At 42.8% G+C, this 19896-nt stretch overlaps 1 protein-coding gene across 5 annotated transcripts in view; it reads right to left on the bottom strand.

Annotated features, from left to right (window-relative positions):
• lama2 (laminin, alpha 2) overlaps positions 1-19896 on the bottom strand; it is a 228480-nt gene that overhangs the window by 132135 nt on the left and 76449 nt on the right. For all 5 annotated transcript variants that reach the window (XM_085372570.1, XM_085372571.1, XM_085372572.1 and 2 more), the window contains exons 6-14: positions 12205-12384; positions 11983-12072; positions 8842-8959; positions 6443-6621; positions 6261-6360; positions 5723-5780; positions 4790-4892; positions 4398-4538; positions 748-912 (exon numbers count right to left, since the gene is read on the bottom strand). In XM_085372570.1, coding sequence (XP_085228696.1) covers positions 748-912; positions 4398-4538; positions 4790-4892; positions 5723-5780; positions 6261-6360; positions 6443-6621; positions 8842-8959; positions 11983-12072; positions 12205-12384 — 1134 coding nt within the window. The remainder of the gene's footprint in view (positions 1-747; positions 913-4397; positions 4539-4789; positions 4893-5722; positions 5781-6260; positions 6361-6442; positions 6622-8841; positions 8960-11982; positions 12073-12204; positions 12385-19896) is intronic.

Here is a 19896-nt window from a genome sequence, read left to right as displayed (position 1 = left end):
AACTTATATATTTGCCCGCCAGTGCTATCACTACACAGTAATATAGTTAGAAATGCCCATGTCGTGAAGCAAATAGTCCGCTGAAGTAACCCGAAACATTAGCTTATAGCTTATTGCTGCTGAAGTATAAGATTAAAGATTGGATTAAAACAACGCACAACTGAGCTACTACTGTGACCTTGAGAGCATTTGGATGTGTCTACTTTAATGTTGGTGCTAATGTAGTTTCTCAGTTATCTCAAGTAAAATAGGCACAAAAAAAATCAGCAATCAGTGTTGACTGCTGGTTATTCAAAGGACACCGAATATATTCACTGACAAATCCATGTCATTTTTGGGGTCGTCTACAGTAGCTTTGCATTATTTATCTTAAACTGGGCCTTAGCGCAGCCCCTCAGTTCTTCATGTTTCTGAAACAAGTCGTCTCAACTCCTTTCCTTCTCTCCTTTAAGCCAACTTTCTTTTGATTAGCTGCACGCTGCAAACAAAAGACTCAAACAGGAGGCTGTGGAGCTTCTGTTCTCAATGCAGGAGCAGTGTAATTGAGATTATTAGGGATTATTAGGAGCATAATAGACAGGCAAAAGCAGAAAAAATGGCCTCTTGTCTCGCACGGGTTCCTTGTACATACACTGACCTCATTTTTGGAAACACTGGCCATGTTTAATATAAAGAAAACAAGGAAAATCGTAATAGGTGTCATTTAAGCCATTTGTAAAAGTCTCAGAGTGTGTGCTTGCAGCTGACCTTGTTTCCTAAGTATAGTCCAGGTGCATTCCAATAGTAGGCGGTGCCAAGATCGTCCACAACATCTAAGTGTCGCACGCTGAGATATGGAGGGGTCTCTCTGTGAACGGACCACACCCTCCTTCCCGTGTTGCCAACCAGGTGCCAGCCTGTCAGAGTGGTCTCCTATGAACACAACATCCAGGTTAAAAAAAGTTATTTTACTTTCAGCTCCATCTATTTCAAAAACAACTTTTTTACTCTGATCATGCTGGCATGCCCAGACCGCAGTTCCCCATGTCACATTTCAAAGTACACAAAGAATATTTCTGTGTAGGGGTTGTTAAAAAATTCAACACCCAAATTGTGAGGCACGATCTGTGTGAAGAGACTGTGGCAGGATTGCACCTTTCCGCTCTCTTCTGCAATCGCGGAAGTACACATCATAACAAGACGTCAGCTTTCAACTTCAAGTTTTTGTTGGGGTTTTCTGTTTTCAGCAGGTTTTCTGTTGCTCACTTAAACTGCGTGAGTCATGTAGAGATGTAAGATGTTTATATATAGTCATCAGGAAAAGAATTTATATAAATATGTAAAGGGAGAGTCTAAAACAGAAAAGCAACATACAGTATTATTTCTGTCCACGCGACAGAGTTGCTTACTGTCAGCACATCAGTAACATTGACAGCAAACATATTAAAGCAAGGCATGTTCAGTGTAGACGGACAGGTTTTACTTATAATGCCCAGCTGGTGGTTCGGATTTGCTACTTCACACAACTGTCAACACTCTGACTCTCTTAATAGATTTGTTCATCCACCACCTGAGCTCCTTCTTTTCTATTACCAAAGTTGCAATGTATTTTTTTTGTGTACCTATTGTGTCCAGGTAGTCTACTGCCAAACGTCACCTTTGTTTTATTGACTTCTCGTTCCTGCCCTAGAATCCTCTGTTTCAGCAACCCTCTCATGTCCTTCTTCACTGCACTCATGGACCTTCTCCTGTTTTCCTCCTGCCTGGCAGCTCCATATTCAACATCCTTTGTCCAGTATACCCACTATCCCTCTTCTACACATGTCCAAATCATCTGAGCTTGGTCTGCCTCCATCATACCCTTATCTTCTGTATTGTGGTCATTCCCAACCAAACTGAGCATCTTCAACTCTGCCTCCTCCAGCTCCACCTGGTGTCTTTTCTGTTAATGCCACTGTCTTCAAACCACAAATCACAGCAGGTCTCACCACCACCTTGTAAACCCTCATTTACATTCACCCACTCCACCCTACCTGCACTCTCTTTTTCACCTTTATTGTACACTGTATGTTGCTTTGGATGCTTCACCCCAGGTATCTCAACTCGTCCATCTTCACTGTTACACCTGCCTGCCTCTCATTCACACACATGTATTCTCCTTTGCTTCTACTGACTTCAAATCCTCTTCTCTCCAGCACACACCTCCACTCCACTACTACTCCTCTACACTCCTCTTGTCCATACTCTCAGTACATCACAGTGTCATCTATGAACATCATAGCTCATGGTGACTCCTGCCTGACTTCATCTGTCAACTTGTCCATACCACTGCCTCCAAAACCCCAAAACCTTTTTACAAAAATCCTTCAAGCAAAATGAAGGTGGTTTATATAGATGAACTCCTGAGCAGGAAAATTATTACCTCTAACGATACTTTATTATAAGAGGTAATTAAAAATGAAAAGCAAAATTCAAGTTAAAGTCACCATATTACTTCAGGTTAATTTAAAAAACAATAGAAAATGTCTATCATGTGATTTTTTTAATGTAATTTATTGTAAATGTAATTAGTTGATTGAGATAAAAGATTTTTTTTTAACAAAAATGTCAAAGTTAAGCTTTTGGTAACAGCTTTGTAAATCTGCCACATGTCAGCTGGAAGTTTGCAATCGACACCTTGAAAGAGATTTTTTTTCTTAAGGATTTTGTGTGTGTTGATGTGTGTCTGCACGTGTGTGTGTTTGTGAATCAGAGATTGCTAGACACACATCTGTCATTGTAATTAACCTAACCTTGGCTTCCCCTTTTGAAAACACACACACACACACACACACGATCGGTGTCTAAATCAGAGCTGTCATCCTGTCAGCGTCTCCTCTCTCCTCCTCTCCCACCCTCCCTGTCAGTCAAAAACTGTTTTCCTCTTGCTTCACCTCTCTCCTCCCTCTTGCCTCTTGTCTTGTTTCTCCCTTCTCCTTTCTAGTCCTGTCCTCTTCCTTCCTCCATATTTTTCTTTCTCTTCATGTCTCTCACCTCTCTGTTCCCTCCAGACTCTCTATGCAGTTTTGTTTTTCTGCTTAACATCCTACTGATTAATTTCCAGATGTTTTTAATGTTTGCCAGATCCAAATTACTTTACACCTGGTGTCAGATATGTTCAGGCCCTGAAAGATATTTATTAAACTGATGCAGCAGTGTGGATGAGTAGTTTTCGTGTCATCTAAAAAAAAAAGTGTTTTGAGCGATAGCTTAAGTGATTGTTTTGTTTGTTAGGAAAATGTGTATTATGGACCTACATTAAAAACTCACAATCTGAAAAATTTCACTTTAAAATATACTGAAGGCCTGATCAAACCAATTTATTTGATTAAACAAAGGGGTAAATAGTAGTTGGCAAACTAATTACTAACTCAATCACAAAAACTTGTGTCAAACTCCGTGTCAGTGCCCAAGCTTGTTAGCGTTGAACCTAATTGAACATTATGACAAGGTTATTTTAGGTGACTGAAACTAAATGAAAAACTAAAACTACCCATCCAACTATCTTCTTCTGCTTATCCAATTCAGGGTTGTCGGGGTGCTGGAGCCTATCCCAGCCGAGTTACACTTCAGTTTAATTCTTTTCGCAAAATTTGTTATCACAGCTTGGCCGATGAGGCCTTTTTGCATATATTTATTGTGACTTCGCATGTCTACTTTGAGTCAGTTGCTTTCAACTGGTTTGTTCTTCGCTTTTTTTTTTTATACCTATGTACCCTTACCGATGTTATTTCCAGCATATACCCTCAATGCCCTCAAGTTAACTATAAAACAAATAAAAATGAAACTAAAAGCAAACATTTTCAAAAACTAAACTAAACTGAAATGAGCAAACCCACACATTATAGAAAACTATAATAACTCTGATGTATGAGACCTGTTGTTCATGTAGTATTTCCCTCGTGTTTAAAAATCAGATTTACGTCTCTTTTGCTGAGCAATTTGTTCTCAAGTAAAGCACGCTGTTAGAAAAAGGAGACACAGGCCAATGTCAGTAAAACCTCATGACACATGCTTCTGTTTTGGACTCTCTGATTCACTGAACATCAGTGCTGTTTAAAATTCTGCATGTCAAAAGTCACCAAAGTTGGATTAGATGCAAAAGATGAAAGTTTACTCCACTCTGAAACTTGTCATGGAAGGGAACACATACTATAAAATTAGTCAGAACAACTTGCGTCACAAATTTGTTTCTCAGCTGATGTTCATCCTTCTGTGGTGCACAGTTATGACGCAATTTAAGTTTACAGCAGTAAATGATATTTGAATAAAAGGAGGAAAAAACAGTTTTTCAGCTCTAAGCCACTCTTGCAGAAAAGATTTTAAACTGAAGTGGCGTTTACATCATCCCACAACATCAGTGAATAATGAGTTCCTACATTCTGATAGGTCCACGTGGAGGCAGCGCACTGACTGGAAACGCCCATGCAGGAGCATTTTTCGCAGCCGCGTCTGTTGGACGCTTGAAGATTGTAGAATCCGAGCTTACAGCGGTCACAATTTTCCCCCTCCACATTTTCCTGCATGTGAGAAAGACAGAGAGAGGGGGAGAGACAGAAAAGGGCAGGCAGAGAAGAGAGAGGAGAAAAAGAAGAAGAAGAAGGACGCAGCATAGTTTATAGGCTGCCCTCAGGTTGACGCTACGAGTGCAAAGCATGTTCCGGCAATGTTAATGTGGTGAAAATAATGATGACAGGGCTAAAAAGGTTAGGAGAGAGTACTTGTCATTATTTCTGTGCATACAAATGCGAATGTGCGTGTTTGTGTGTACCTTGCATATGCAGGGTGTTATACATGGGTCAGCGTTGACGCTTCCTTCAACGCTGCAGTTACAGCGCTCACAGTATGGGTAGCCCATATAACCAATAGCACACCTACAGTTTTACAGCAATAATAAAGATCAAGTCAAAACAGTAAATTGATCAGATTAACAACCACTGCCTTTATCCTGGTCAAACTGTTTTCGCGTGAGCCACCGATCCCCTACTCACTGCTGCAAACCGCTAACGCTGGTAATATGTGTGCGTGCTTAAGCAGAAAAACAAAAACAAAAAACTTCTACTAATTAACAGAGAAAGTAAGCCAAAGCAAGTCTATTAAATAGCATTTAGGAAGTCATTTTAGAGACAATGCTTATGCTGCGGCCCTGCGGGTAGGTCATTAAAAGTTTAGAGGAAAAGCAGTATTTTTAAGATAAGGCTTTTACATTAGACTAGAGTGGAATACTGGGTTACCGTGGGATCAAAGATAATACAAAAAAAAAAGCAATTACATCAGTAAACGCAATTACTCGCAAACCAACTAATCAGGAGAGTAACATGAAGGACCCTGTTGACAGATCTACGGGTTGATATTGAAGCTGCTTCTTGTTTAATTCTTGTAGGAATTTAGTAATGCTAAGACTTTTCATGAAGACCTCAGGCTGTGGTTCTCTCCGTTTAAGTTCATGAAAGGTATTATTAAGGAAGTAACATTTAGCTGCAAATAAGACAGTGCCTTGCATTTGCACCACAGCTATGCATGCAGTCACTTCTATACAACCCAAGTGTGATAATCAATATCATCAAAGATCCTAATGGAAACTTGGTGGCAATTTCTAAACACTAATTGGAACAGACAACAGCTGAAAGGTTCTGCTCACCTGTCACTATGTGTCTATCTCTTTCCCTATTTGTGTGCATGTGTGTGTATGTGTGTCTCTCACCTGTCACATCTCAGACCCCCAAAACCCTCCTTACACCAGCATGACCCTGCTGGCTGGCCTGTCAGTCAAACACAAACACACACACACAAAGAGACACATGCACACATAAAAAAAGTATAAGTGTAAGAGAAAGGGTATCTCTTTGAAGTAGCTGCACCTAAAATAACTCTACTTGCTAGATATAAAAACAGCGAAAACACAGAGGAGGACAGAGGAGTAAAATTATCTCTAATATAAATAGTTCTGTTCTGTCAAAGACATTTTCAAGTAACAGAAGCTTCTGTGCATGCTGCTGAACTCGACTCACCCCGATCCCATAGGAAATCAATGTGGACCGAATTGATGAAATCTCAGAGTTACTGAAGTACCACTTTAAAATGAATTAAAATGTGAAATGGGTGCAGGCTCTAAAAGTCTGCATGCATATCCACTGAGGGGCCAAAATTATCCCTATGTTAGGGCTTAAATGATCCTCAGAAAGAACAAGGCGGAAAGTCACGTTACCAGACAGAAAGTACAAGTCAAACTGAGTGCATACGGGGCATAGCTTGTCTCGAATCTGCGACACACGTTTGGCTGATGGAACCATATGGGTCGCAGGAGCAGGGGATGCAGGGGTTCTCCTCCTCAGCGCTCACCTGGACAGGTAGAGAACGCAGACATGTTCAAATAGCAGCAATTTAGGTAATGTACGGACACACGCATAAGCAGGTTACGTACGTCAGCAGGTCTGTAGAATCCAGGAACGCAGCTCTGACAGTTAATGCCAGCCGTGTCGTCACGGCAGCCTATGCAGACTCCGCCCCCTTTGTACTGACCGTGAATGTCCAGGCTGAGCGACAGATCTGCCACTGTTTGATTAAAGTAGCATTCTTCTGCCTTACCGTGGCAGTTACACTCTGAAAACACACAGAAAAAGTTGGTGGGCTGTAGTACTGCAGTTGATAGGATTTGTCGAGTCCTGCCTCTTCTATCAAAATTCTGTACAGTATTATATGCAGCCGGGGGGGGGGGTGACACTTTCTCTAATCCTTTTACTTCATCTGCTCACAAGATGAGAAAAAAAACACCCTATCCTGGTTTTTAGACAGTGCCGTAAGGTTCACACACTGACTGTGAGCTGTGTGTTATCTCTAGGGCTCCAGAGAATTATCTCCAGAGGAAAAAAATAGCCTTACTATTCATTCATGCCCTTTCCATTTTCACTTTAGTTTGCTATATTTACTAAAGTGGTCTAAAATTCATGAGCTAGATAAAAGCATTGTCCTTTGGAATTTTGAGAAGAAACTTGGACTTAAAGTTTGTAGAAGTCTCCTACGGCCCGAACTCCAGGCCACAAAGATCTTCTTGAGTTTAGATTCCGATTTTGTAGCCGAGTTCATTTGTTTCATACATTTTCTTAATTCAGACCAGAACATGTTTTGCAAAGATAATGTTGTGATTGATGCAATATTGATCATATGTTTTCCCTACATGACTAATGGACTTTTTAACCTACACTATGGCTATGGACTCTCACCCCTACAAACTCAGTACATTTAATGTAGCACATACATTTGCAAGGCCAGACACACAAAACACTTTTAGATTTTAGGTTAAAACAACCACAGGGAAATGGCCTGATGGACATTACTTAAAGTGTATTAAATCCAGGGATTAAAGGCATCAGCTGTACAAATGGCCAGGTGTTAAGAAAACAGTACTGACCTTCACTGCTCGGCATGCCTTATTTCAGGTCCCTACGACATATTAATTACAATGCATATTGGTTGGCTTGAGAAGCAGAGCACGTTACATGATCTATCACATGCTTAAACACTACACAGTGCTTTATATGTTCCATGACATGATTATGAAAGATTTTTGTTCTCCAGAAAGTTATAATTACATCTGTCTTATATGTTTGCATGACTGGACCTTCCACCCACTGTTAATCCAGTATCGTGTTCACAGCTGTGTTTATGGGATTAAGAACAGTGGATAGCTTGTCCCGCTGGTCACTGCTGACCTGTAAAGCTGCACAACACTACAGGGCATCATTCTGTGCTATCCTAGAGTGCCGAGTTCGCTTCATATACCTCATCTTAGATAAACGTTTTCTACCCCTACCATTACAACAGTTTGTTCAGTACTGGTATTAAATCTGTCATGGTCAGTTCTTTTACTATTATGCTATACAGGACCTTTTGTCACTTTAGTTATGTCAATGTCAAGGCAACAGAAGCAGTCATTGAGCCACTAAGACTACAGAGCTTTCAGAGGGTGTAGCCTGTGTGAAATAAAATAAAGATTACATGTTGTAACCTTAGTTTTATGATGACAGGTGGAAGCCTCTAACCTCATCCCTCCACTGCTGCATAACTGATGAAGGTTAATGGATGCCAGGGTGATTTCGGATGGCTTTATACAGACTTATATCACAGACTGATTCTGATCAGCTGGAAAGAATGTGAATTTCAGGGCACAGCTTCACAGTTTAATTGTGTGGAGAGTACTGACCTCAGTGAGTGAGTACTCTAGGGTTAGCCTACTGTTTTGCAGTAGCCAGGCTTTATGTGAAAAAACTTAGCTCAACTAATCTGAAAAAGAAGCACAATTTATTGAACTGAATGGACCTAAATGACTTTGACCAGAAAAGTAAAATTAAAAATAATATTAGTCTTTAAAATAGATATATATTAATATTTAAAATAAATATGCAATGTTGAAAAATTAATAGCAAAATAAAATAAATAAATAAATTGTTAGCCAATACACATAACATTAAACTGCCATTAGTAAATCAAATTGCTAAACTTAATGTATAAATGGTTGTAATAGTTTGCCAAATCTGTAAGTAAAGTGTATTTAGCTAAAAATGTAGATGGAGAAATTGTTAAATAACATAATGGGTAAAATAGTTGAAATATCTAGTTACAATCTCTTAGGAAAAGATGTAGTATTCTGTTTCCTATTATATAGTGCCATAAGAACTCTGATAGAGGCTTTTTATCTCGTGAAAATCTGAGAAGTCACTGTTTATTTTTCATAAGTAGCAAATGTGTTGTGGGTGAACTGCTGTAAGCTTGTGGGTAGCTGTGTGCAATTTACAAATATAATTTGTTCTGTGTTTTTCTTACTCTCGCAGACATGTCGAGTGAGGAAGGTTCCTGCCATCCAAGGCTGCTGGTGGTAACCTGGGCAACAGCGATCACAGCTCTCCCCACAAGTGTTGTGTTCACATTCACAGCTAAACTTCTACATATGCGCAGAAACACAAATGTCCACACACAAACACATGGAAAACACACATTAACAGTGCACTTTAAATTTCACAGATGTGAGCTCTCTTTAAATTGATTGTGCAAACTAGAAGCAGGTTTTTAAATCTGAATCTGAATCGTGAACAAATATGATTTTTCACTGCAGCTAATTCTTCACCGCAGGTGATTCAAAACCTCTTAAGTGAAAAAATGAAATGTCAGCCCTTAGCTTGACACTACTCCCACACACAGTGTTGGGAAAGAGTGACCTTCAGTTAATTAAACTAATAACTATTATTTGTTTCTTTGTGTCCTGTCGCTGTGCCAAGTGACAGCCTGTTAGAGAAGCTCCCGTTGTTTGATATTATTATTTTAATGACTTTACAACCCAATAAGGTTGATTTTAACTTTTATTTTCCCCTACACCATTTTTGTATCCTGAAGGGAAATCAATTTTTTTTATTTTTTCCTTTCTTATCAAATTTTGTTTCTTGCCACTATATTCTTAACAATTCCACTGCCCGAAGTGAGGCCTTTAATCCTGGAGGAGATTGACGAGGTTTCAGAGCTGGAATCAAGTGGAGAGTTAAATGGTGAAAATAAAACCATCTGTTTAAGTTTTTTAGACAATAAATCGTCTAAATAGAAATTATTGCTTGAGTGTAGTATGAGGTGTTTTACTGTTTCACTGTTTTAGTGTGACCGAACCCAGCGTTGGGAGTTCTTTGGGGGATATGGGTGATATGATAAGATATCAGGAACTGCACTGCTTGTGCAGGGAAATGGTGCTGGTCAAGTTACTGCAAAGGAACTGTTCAGTTGAATGTGGACTATTACCACTATGGATGTGTGCAACTAATCATCGCTGTTACCAGTCGGTACCAGACTTAGTAGTCGTTTAATCCAATTGTTAAAATTTTACTTGATGCCAAATGCCAGTAAATCACTGAATCATCACTTCAGATGAGCGGAAGAAAATGGCTGGATGCTTGTTTTGTTATTTTAAATTTGAACTTTTATTGCAGTGGTTGAACAGTGTGCGCCATTCATAACGCACGGCACAATGCGCCACACTTTTCTGTCACAATTTATACGTTTGTCAGATGTTAACTTGTCATATTTGAACATGTTTTGTAGTAACATGTTTTCACGTCATATTTAGCATCGGTTATTTATATTGGTTGTTTTCTTTGTTGTTGTTGATTTGGTTATTAAAATGCATCTGTTATTAGTTTTTGACATTTTCCATTAGATGGAAATTTAACTTGATATCTTAGTGTTTCTTAGATAAATGAAAGGGTATAATATTTTTTCCTGGTTTGGTCGACAAAAAGTTCGTCACCAGGAAAATCCTTGAATTCCATTATCATGCACGTGGCAGTTTGTATAAGAATCACATCAAAAATTGTTTTACAGACACTGTTATAAGACATTTTAATGCATTTTCAACCACATAGCTTCCAGAACAAATCTCTTTTAAACTGTTCTGAGATAATAAGCACTGTAACTATCAATTTTTCAAATAAAGTAATAACCTAGTTCAAATGCAGTCTTTATGTTCTTGCTGTGACTTTGTGGTCCTTTACATGCATAACCACATCTGCAGTAAGAATGTTTGAATGTATGAACAACACCTGAACTGAAGCAAAATAAAATGTTGAGATCAAGTTTGTATTGATTTGAATCTAAAAGTGTAGAAAGTGTACATGTATAACCCTCTGTACAATATTTATGAATATATTTTTAATATACACAGAAAAAAAATTCTCTCCTTTGCGCACCCTCGTGTGGCACCTCAACATTCACATGAATGTGAGAATAGAGTGCAAATAGGTAATTATCAAATGCATCACCTTTTGAAAGCCCTTTAAACAACAATGTGTACACATGAGAGCCAAATCAACTGAAAGAACTTGGTTCAGTTTCCAAATTTTCAGTTAGCAGTAAATAGGTTCACGATTAGTCTCCCAGGAGAGAAATAAATTCAAAACTAAACACAGACAAAGCAGAATGTAGCAGGATATTTGCCAACTAAGGTTCAGTAATTCAATTTAGGACTTTCTGTAAATTGGTTGATATGGTGAGGGTGCCAGATTTAACTGAGAGGAGAGCAGTACAATAGCACAACGAGAGCCAAGTCTGGATTTGTTGGCATGAGTAAATTTGCCCCTTTTTATCTGAGACACAATGCTACAGCTCTTGCTTAGGCTGCCTTTGTGCTGAGCAGGCATCTGAACAAATGTTCTGCGGACGATCATCAACAAATCATCTCGCAGGTCTCCACCTTTCTGAATGTCTGCCCAGTATGCTACTGCATGGATTGTTTGAACACTAATCAAAGTAAAAAAGCTAAATGTCCTGTGGGAAGACAGCGCAACAGAGAGGCTCTAAAAAACTGCAGATAAATAAAGCAGAATTATAAATAAACAGAAATTATTCGGTTGTACCGTATACTACATCTGCTCTGCAAAGTCTTTTTGTTCTATTAAAACTGACTAAATGTGTAGCCTTTAAACACCTGGGCAGAAGAAAGTGGTTAGTCTCCTCTAGTGAGTTTAAATACTTCCTCAAGTCTTGGTTAGAGACGGTGGGAAAAGAAGAAGAAGAAAAAAACAGGACTTTTCACACACCAGTGACATCACTTATTGTCACTGACATCACCACCGAGGGACCAGACACAGGTGTCAAATCCGAGTTAGACTTCTTGTTTCAGCCTCGGGACATGTAAAGGACACAACGCGGTGCATGTGTGTGTGGTGGGAGAAAAAGAGGGAAAGATCAGGTGTCTGGTATCAAACACTCCTCTGTTTGAAGTGACACGTGAGACGATGCTGTACAGTGTCACCTGTGTCCCCTGCAGAAAGGCGCGCACAGACTCACACGGAAAGTTTTTATAGAAGGAGTTAGATGAAAAGGTGATGCCTGAGGGCTCTCTTTACTCCTGTTCAGAACTATGGAAGAGCTACATCACCTTGATGGTATTGTTAAACAGAGTGAGAGAAAGTTGGACATTATTACCTTTGTAACACTGTTGAGTGGACAAGCTTTCGCATGGCCAAAACAGATGCACATCCCTCCAACTGAGATGTCCTTAATGGTATAGTAGTACTGAAGAGCCAAAACAGGTTATTGCAACTTTAACAACCAATGACTCAAAAGATATTCTACTTAAAAATATCCAGAGATGAATGACTCATACTGACAAAGTTAAAGTGGTAATGCATGTGTTTTTAGCCTCACCCGTCTCGTCACAATAGGATCCATATCTTTGGGGTCATGGAGTGTCAGAGTCATGAGGTCGGCGTTCAGCGTTCTGATTCTCTGAAACACCAACCTGATGTAGCGGGCGGACGTGAAGTTCAGGAGAGTTGGCGAGGGGTCATCTGCACTGGGTCTACCATTGATCAGAGAAGTGTGTATCTGTAGAGATAAACGCCAAGATATGACAACAGAATTCGACTGCATGCTGTGAAGATTAAATGTTTTGTGAGTTTCTCACAGCAGTAAACAGAAGAAGTAAAAATTCAAACGACATAACGATGGGCAGGTAATCCAATTACTTTTTTCAGGTAATGAGTAAAGTAAGGGATTACTATTGCAAAAAAGTAATTAGATTACTGTTATTTTCCCGTAAGCACTCTGTGTTACTGTTTAAAAGGGTCAAAGTACTGACCTTACTTTGAGTTTGATTCCATAAAAAGTGACAAAAACATTACTATCAACTGTACACTGCATGTGAAGAAGACCCCCTAAACTTCTGAGCAAGTACCTAGCACGCTGCCACGCGAATGTGAAATTCACAGAGAAACCCCCAGATCCCCCCCACTGACATGACCGCTGCGGCACCGGGCAAACCTCCACCCGCCCAACTCCTGCTAAACAGGTGAAAATAGATTTAAGAGCGACAGGACTCAGTGCCACTGAGTCTTTGATTTTTTTTTATTTCTGCTGTGTTTTACTTGCATCTATTTGAAAGAGTGAGCGTAAACACAAAGCACTATTTTATTTTATGTGCTGATATGCAGTAAATAGGTTTAAATCTTAAACAAATTTATTCAAGTCAAAGACTGTTGCATATAATGTATCATGTTTTTAAAAAGTAACTATCTAAGTAACTAAGTAACTAATTACTTTGGAAAATAAGTAGTCAGTAAAGTAACGGGGTTAATTTTTTGGACAAGTAATCAGTAATTAGTTACTAATTCCTTTTTCAAGTAACTTGACCAACACTGATGAGCAGCGACAGCTTCTAGGATAAATTGCTATTTGTTCTTTAACAACAGAAACATATCAAATTTAATTAAAAGAATGCTGATTTTCACTGGATTCAACAAGAATGTCAGGGTAGAAAATGGTTTTATTTGGTAATAATAAAAACTGATTTCAAATTCAGACCAGGAGACAGTGGCTACAGCAAAGCACAGCAGTGATTCAAACATAAAACCTGCTATCACCCTTTGACCACAACAGACTGAGAGTCCTGAACTAAAAAGTGAAGCCATCACAGAAGTGACAAAAATGTGGACAAAAAATGTTTTGGCATTTTTTTTTAGGTCATTTGAATGAATTCTGAAAGGGTTTAAAATGGGGACAAATGTAGCCACATCAGAGCACATTTGAGTCACTCAACTTAATCTCTTGACTATGTTTGTGTTCTTGGTGCCTTTCTGGGCTAATGAATTATCTGTTATTTAGCACTAGTTAGTAATAATTATCAGATACCTGTTTTGTAATCAAGCTTAGTAGATAACTTAGCACACCACTTTATCTTCCAAATATACTTCCCTCTGACAAAAAAACCCAGCATGGCAAAAGGAAAAAGAGACCTCAAGATGCAGAGGGAAAAGCAATGGGTGATGTCACAGTGGCTGTGACCAACTTATATACAGTCTTTGTTGTTGAACAGTGACTGGTCACAGTAGGCTAAGCTAACCTGGCACTAACACTTAAAGCACTTAAAGAAGACTCAATAAGAAAAATGCCTCCTTACAGCTGACAGCACAACTTATTTAAGGGATTATAACTTCCAAGAGTGTCCCAACTTTACTATAACTTATCACATAGTAACAGTTTCACCCTGCCTTCCACAACTTGGCAGAGTTTAAATACTCGCTGGCTAAGACATCTTGTCATGCACACCTGATTCAGTCAGAAGCCTCAAATTTCTTATGCTTCTTTATACCTAAATTTGTTTTTTACTGAGTGTATCAGCGTGTTTTTTATGTAATATCACAGATGGTTTTTCACTTGTTCATAATGTATTTAAAAAAAATCTGTCTCTATTCACCCACGTTTTGATCAGTGTTTCGTTTCCTGGATGTTTAGCTCCTTCACCGCCAGTGTTGGGACTAACGCGTTATCAAGTAACACGTTACAGTAACTACGTTATTATTGTGGTAACGAGCACGGTAACTCGTTATTATGCCAAAATCAGGAACACGTTAGTCGTTACTGGGATTTAGATAGGGTCGTTACTCGTTACTTCGTGTGGTGGCTATCGCGGAGCTTCCACAGATTCAGTAACATTAGCAAGTGGTGGAGGCCAGCAGGTGGATGAAGGAAAAGAGACCCGAGGCGGCCGCCAGTCCAAATGTGAACTGAACTTCAGGTAAGAAGTTATGACCTGCAGTCTATCTGAGTCAGATATAAACCAAGTTTAGGTGGTGTTTATTTTCGTTATTCTGACTTTTTCCGTACTGCGTGCTAGCTAGCATGACGGAGTTTCTATACAGCTGGGTGGGTCCTATGAAGTTAATGATGTTGCACTTTATTTTGTTCATAAGTTATTAGAGTTGCCAACCGTCCCGCCTGGTATTCAGAGAAAATATTACGAGTTTCTTATTGAGGTGAAAAGGAACAGTTTGTGCCGTAATTCAGCTACAATGAAAAAGGCACAAAGCTGGAGTTATTCTGTGTCTTTGCTGCACAGCTGCCTCTTCTTCTCTCATTCTCCCCCCTCCCTCTCCCGTTTCTACTTCAATCATGAAAACTGATCAATGATCAGCTGATCGGCTTTTCTCTCTTGTTTGTTTATCGCTCACTTTGCGCCGAAAGAGGAAACCAAAGGATGTCGCGCTAAACAACAGCAGCACGTTTAAGCTTGATCAGCTGTTGTTAGAATTTATTTAATATTAATTTCTAGTATCAGCTGATGTTTGCTGGAGCCACAGCTGTAAAGCTGCTGGTCATGATATCAGTTTGGTTATCTGGTGAGAGGGAAACATGAAGATGAAACCAGGAGATGTCCTTACTGAATCATCAGAGCTGTGATGGAGAAACAGGTTTACCTTTTAGGTGACATGAATGAGTTGAAGTTATGAACTGTTTCTGAGCGACAAATAACACCAGGATCCTTTTCTAAGTAGCTGACAGCTGGTAACTGTGCAGGGGCGGATCTAGCAAAGTGTTGCCAGGGGGCCAGGTAGGGCATTAACAGGGAAAGGGGGGCACAAAGAAATACTTTTCTTTCTTATTCCCATTTAAAATGTCTAGCTTTTAAAAAATAATTATCTGAATCTTACAACAAACGATTGATAGATTGATGCATATATACCATCAAAACAGTGAACATCACTGTCACAACAGTGTTTATTTTCATTCAAAGGCTTTATGATTTTTGCTATAATGGTGGGCCAGTCTCCAGTCAAAATGCCCGGGCCAATTTTTTGTCCCAGTCCAGCTCTGTATGCAGCTCATCTGCAGTCTGGTGTTGCCTACATCTTCCTATTCAGAAGGCAGAATTTCCGAGTTCTGAGTACAATCGAAAGCACCACGACTGCAGTTTTTGTGTTGGATGTAAAAGGCGCACATGACGCTGTGACGTAGGCTAGAATCATGGCAGCAGTCAATGACGGTCCAGGCGTGGGATTTCTCTCGTGGAAATATGCACATTATCTTTTCCTTTCTATTGGTAGGTGGCACAGTGCACTTGTGGCAAGTAAGCAAGCTAGAAGACTGGCAAAGTTATGGAAGCAACACATTAACAAGAGAATTCTGAGTAAAACCAAAGTTACTTTCCCTAGTAACTAGTTACTTTGAAAGTAACGAGTAACTTGAAGTAACTGAGTTACTTTTGAGCGAAGTAACTAGTAATGTAACTAAGTTACTATTTTAAAGTAACTTACCCAACACTGTTCACCGCACAGAATGATGATGTGTAAGAGGTTTTTCAAAAATGTTTTTTCCATACTGACAAGATAGGATCACATAGCTGATGCACATTTGTGAGCTGCATATCCATGATGACGATCTCCTGTTCCATCACATCCCAAAGGTGCCCTGTTGGATTGATATCTGATGACTGTGGAAGGCATTTAAGTTCAGCAAATGCTCAAGAAACCAGCTTGAGATGATTTGAACTTGATGGCATTGCACATTATCCTGTTGAAAACAGCCATCAAAAGAGCCCTACTGTCACGGTTTGCGGGGCAAGCCGTGTGGATTTGTAGTGAGGATCCAAAAGGCGGCAGCTCTGGTGCAGGTGAGTGTTTATTTACAGCAGTGGGTACAAACAGCAACAGGGTGTGAACATGAAACCGAAACCTAAACTGGGTAAACTAACACACAAACCAGGAATGACGGTGCAGGGAGGTCCGGGGAAATACATGCAGGGAGACCGAGGGGAAACAACACAGACGAACCAGCAACTACTATGACAGAAGACACAACTTAAATACACTCAGAGAACACAGGGAGATTACATACAGGTGGGAACACAGCTGGGAGTAATTAACATGACGAGACTAGGGAGGCAAACTGAAAACACTCACATAAGACACAGACCTTCACAATAAAACAGGAACTTACACATGAAAGGACACAAACTAAGAAACGCGGACTAGATACAGGAACACACGGGCAGAACAGAGTAAACACTAACCAGAGGAAGAACAGAACCAAAATCGCGAAGAGAAAACACAAAACGCTGGGTCAAAAGGACCCAGGATCATGACAGTACCCCCCCCTCAAAGGCTGGCTCCAGACAGCCCAACAAGAAACAAAACAGCCAGAAAAAACAGAAAACAACCCGACCAGGGCGGGCGGCGGGGGACCCAGGAAGGAGGGCTCGAAGCAAAACAAAACCGGAGCACCAGAAGGCCAAAAGACAAAAACAAAAAACGAGCCCAAAACCAAAAGAAACGAAGCACACCAAAACACAGGAAAAAAAACAGAGTCCAAAACAGAAGAGTTCAGGGGGCCGACAGCACAGGAGTCCAAAACAGTTCAGGGGGCCGACCGTGCGGACGGCAACGGCGGCGACGTGGATACAGTTCGGGAGGCCGGCCGTGCGGACGGCAACGGCGGCCACTCAGGCGATGGCGGTCCGGGGGCCGGCCGTGCGGAAGGCAACGGCGGCCACTCAGGCGATGGCGGTCCGGGGGCCGGCCGTGCGGAAGGCAACGGCGGCCACTCAGGCGATGGCGGTCCGGGGGCGGGCCGTGCGGAAGGCAGCGGCGGCGCCCAAGTGTCAGGCGCACCGGCCGAGGCTTGGAGGGCACAGGACCAGGCGACGCTGAAGCAGAGGCAGGACCAGGCGTAGCAGAAGCACAGGCTGGACCAGGCGTAGCAGAAGCACAGGCTGGACCAGGCGTAACGGAAGCACAGGCGGAGGCAGCTGGACCAGGCGTAACGGAAGCACAGGCGGAGGCAGCTGGACCAGGCGTAACGGAAGCACAGGCGGAGGCAGCTGGACCAGGCGTAACGGAAGCACAGGCGGAGGCAGCTGGACCAGGCGTAGCGGAAGCACAGGCGGAGGCAGCTGGACCAGGCGTAGCAGAAGCAGAGGCCGCAGGACCAGGCGTAGCAGAAGCAGAGGCCGCAGGACCAGGCGTAGCAGAAGCAGAGGCCGCAGGACCAGGCGTAGCAGAAGCAGAGGCCGCAGGACCAGACGAGGATGAAGACTCTGATGAGGCCGGACCAGACGAGGATGAAGACTCTGATGAGGCCGGACCAGACGAGGATGAAGACTCTGATGAGGCCGGACCAGACGAGGATGAAGACTCTGATGAGGCCGGACCAGACGACGCCGAAGCGGCCGCAGGTGGCGGCTGGACAGGCTCCTCGGGCCCTCCAGCGGAGACAGGAGGTTGAACGGGCCCCTCGGACCCTCCAGCCGACGAGGCATGAGGCTGGTGTGGTTCTTCGGAACCACCAGCTGACGAGGAAGGCTGCTGGACGGGCTCCTCGGGCCCCCCAGCAGAAACAGGAGACAAAGGCCGGAGCGGTCCCTTGGACCCTCCAGCGGAAACAGGAAACAAAGACCGGAGCGGTCCGTCGGATCCTCCAGCGGAGACACGAGACGAAGGCTGGACGGGCCCCTTGGACCCTCCAGCAGAAGCCATCACAAAGCCAGCAGGCATGGAGTCCACTGGCAGACATGAAGGAAATGGGTGCTGTGCTGAGCACTGGCCCTGCTCAGACAGCACTGACACGGGGCACTTCCCAGGTGGCTGCTTAAACTCCAGGGGTCCAGAATCAGCTGAGGACTGGGACCTAGCCTCTGGGGAAGCCCTGGAGCGGCAAACAGTGCCAATGGCGGCTGAACCAGGAAAAGCACTTTGAGGTGAAATTAAACTTTCTCCCTGCACGGAGTGAATGAGTGAAGCCGATGATACTGGGGCCTGCGCTACAGGCGGCACTGGAGCTACTGGGGCCTGCGCTACAGGCGGCACTGGAGCTACTGGGGCCTGCGCTACAGGCGGCACTGGAGCTACTGGGGCCTGCGCTACAGGCGGCACTGGAGCTACTGGGGCCTGCGCTACAGGCGGCACTGGAGCTACTGGGGCCTGCGCTACAGGCGGCACTGGAGCTACTGGGGCCTGCGCTACAGGCGGCACAGGAGACTGAACTGAGGGTGGCACAGGAGACTGAACTGAGGGTGGCACAGGAGACTGAACTGAGGGTGGCACAGGAGACTGAACTGAGGGTGGCACCGGAGACTGAACTGAGGGTGGCACCGGAGACTGAACTGAGGGTGGCACCGGAGACTGAACTGAAGGAGGCACAGGAAACTGAGCTGAGAGTGGCTGCGGGGGAGCTAACTTAGCTGCCGGTAGCTGCACAGGCGATAAGCAGCTCGCGTTGATATCCGCCACACAAAACGCAGCCCCTGAATGAACAGTCATGCAGTCCGAAAATGAAAAACAGTCCTCACTCACCACAGCCGGCGAATTAGAAGTCCGAACGTCCAGCTGTGGGGTGGCGCGCTTACGGCGCGATCGGCGTCTCCTCCCCGCAGACGGCTCCGACGGGCCGGGCAAGATCACATCCGGCGAGTCGGGCAGCGAGGCAGGAGTGGCCGAGAGAAGGTGCGGTGTGAGCCGGAGAAAAGCCTGCATGGTCGGAGGAAGCGAGTTCAATAGCCATGGCAGGCCGGAAAAGAGCCGTTGCAGCCGGTCTTCTGCTGCGCGGCGAAGCTCTTCCGGGGGATGTTCCAGCCATAGGCTGAGAAGGATCTCCACATTGTACGTGATGTCGTCCTGGAGCTCCTCGGACGGATTTACTGCCGCTGGGTCCATGGTGGCTGGTTCGTTCTGTCACGGTTTGCGGGGCAAGCCGTGTGGATTTGTAGTGAGGATCCAAAAGGCGGCAGCTCTGGTGCAGGTGAGTGTTTATTTACAGCAGTGGGTACAAACAGCAACAGGGTGTGAACATGAAACCGAAACCTAAACTGGGTAAACTAACACACAAACCAGGAATGACGGTGCAGGGAGGTCCGGGGAAATACATGCAGGGAGACCGAGGGGAAACAACACAGACGAACCAGCAACTACTATGACAGAAGACACAACTTAAATACACTCAGAGAACACAGGGAGATTACATACAGGTGGGAACACAGCTGGGAGTAATTAACATGACGAGACTAGGGAGGCAAACTGAAAACACTCACATAAGACACAGACCTTCACAATAAAACAGGAACTTACACAT

Source organism: Diplotaxodon limnothrissa, linkage group LG15 (assembly GCF_057381915.1).
Source record: "Diplotaxodon limnothrissa isolate DT_005_m linkage group LG15, D_limnothrissa_male_GT1.1, whole genome shotgun sequence".
NCBI classification, from domain to species: domain Eukaryota; kingdom Metazoa; phylum Chordata; class Actinopteri; order Cichliformes; family Cichlidae; genus Diplotaxodon; species Diplotaxodon limnothrissa.
This window is presented reverse-complemented; position numbering and strand designations above follow the sequence as displayed.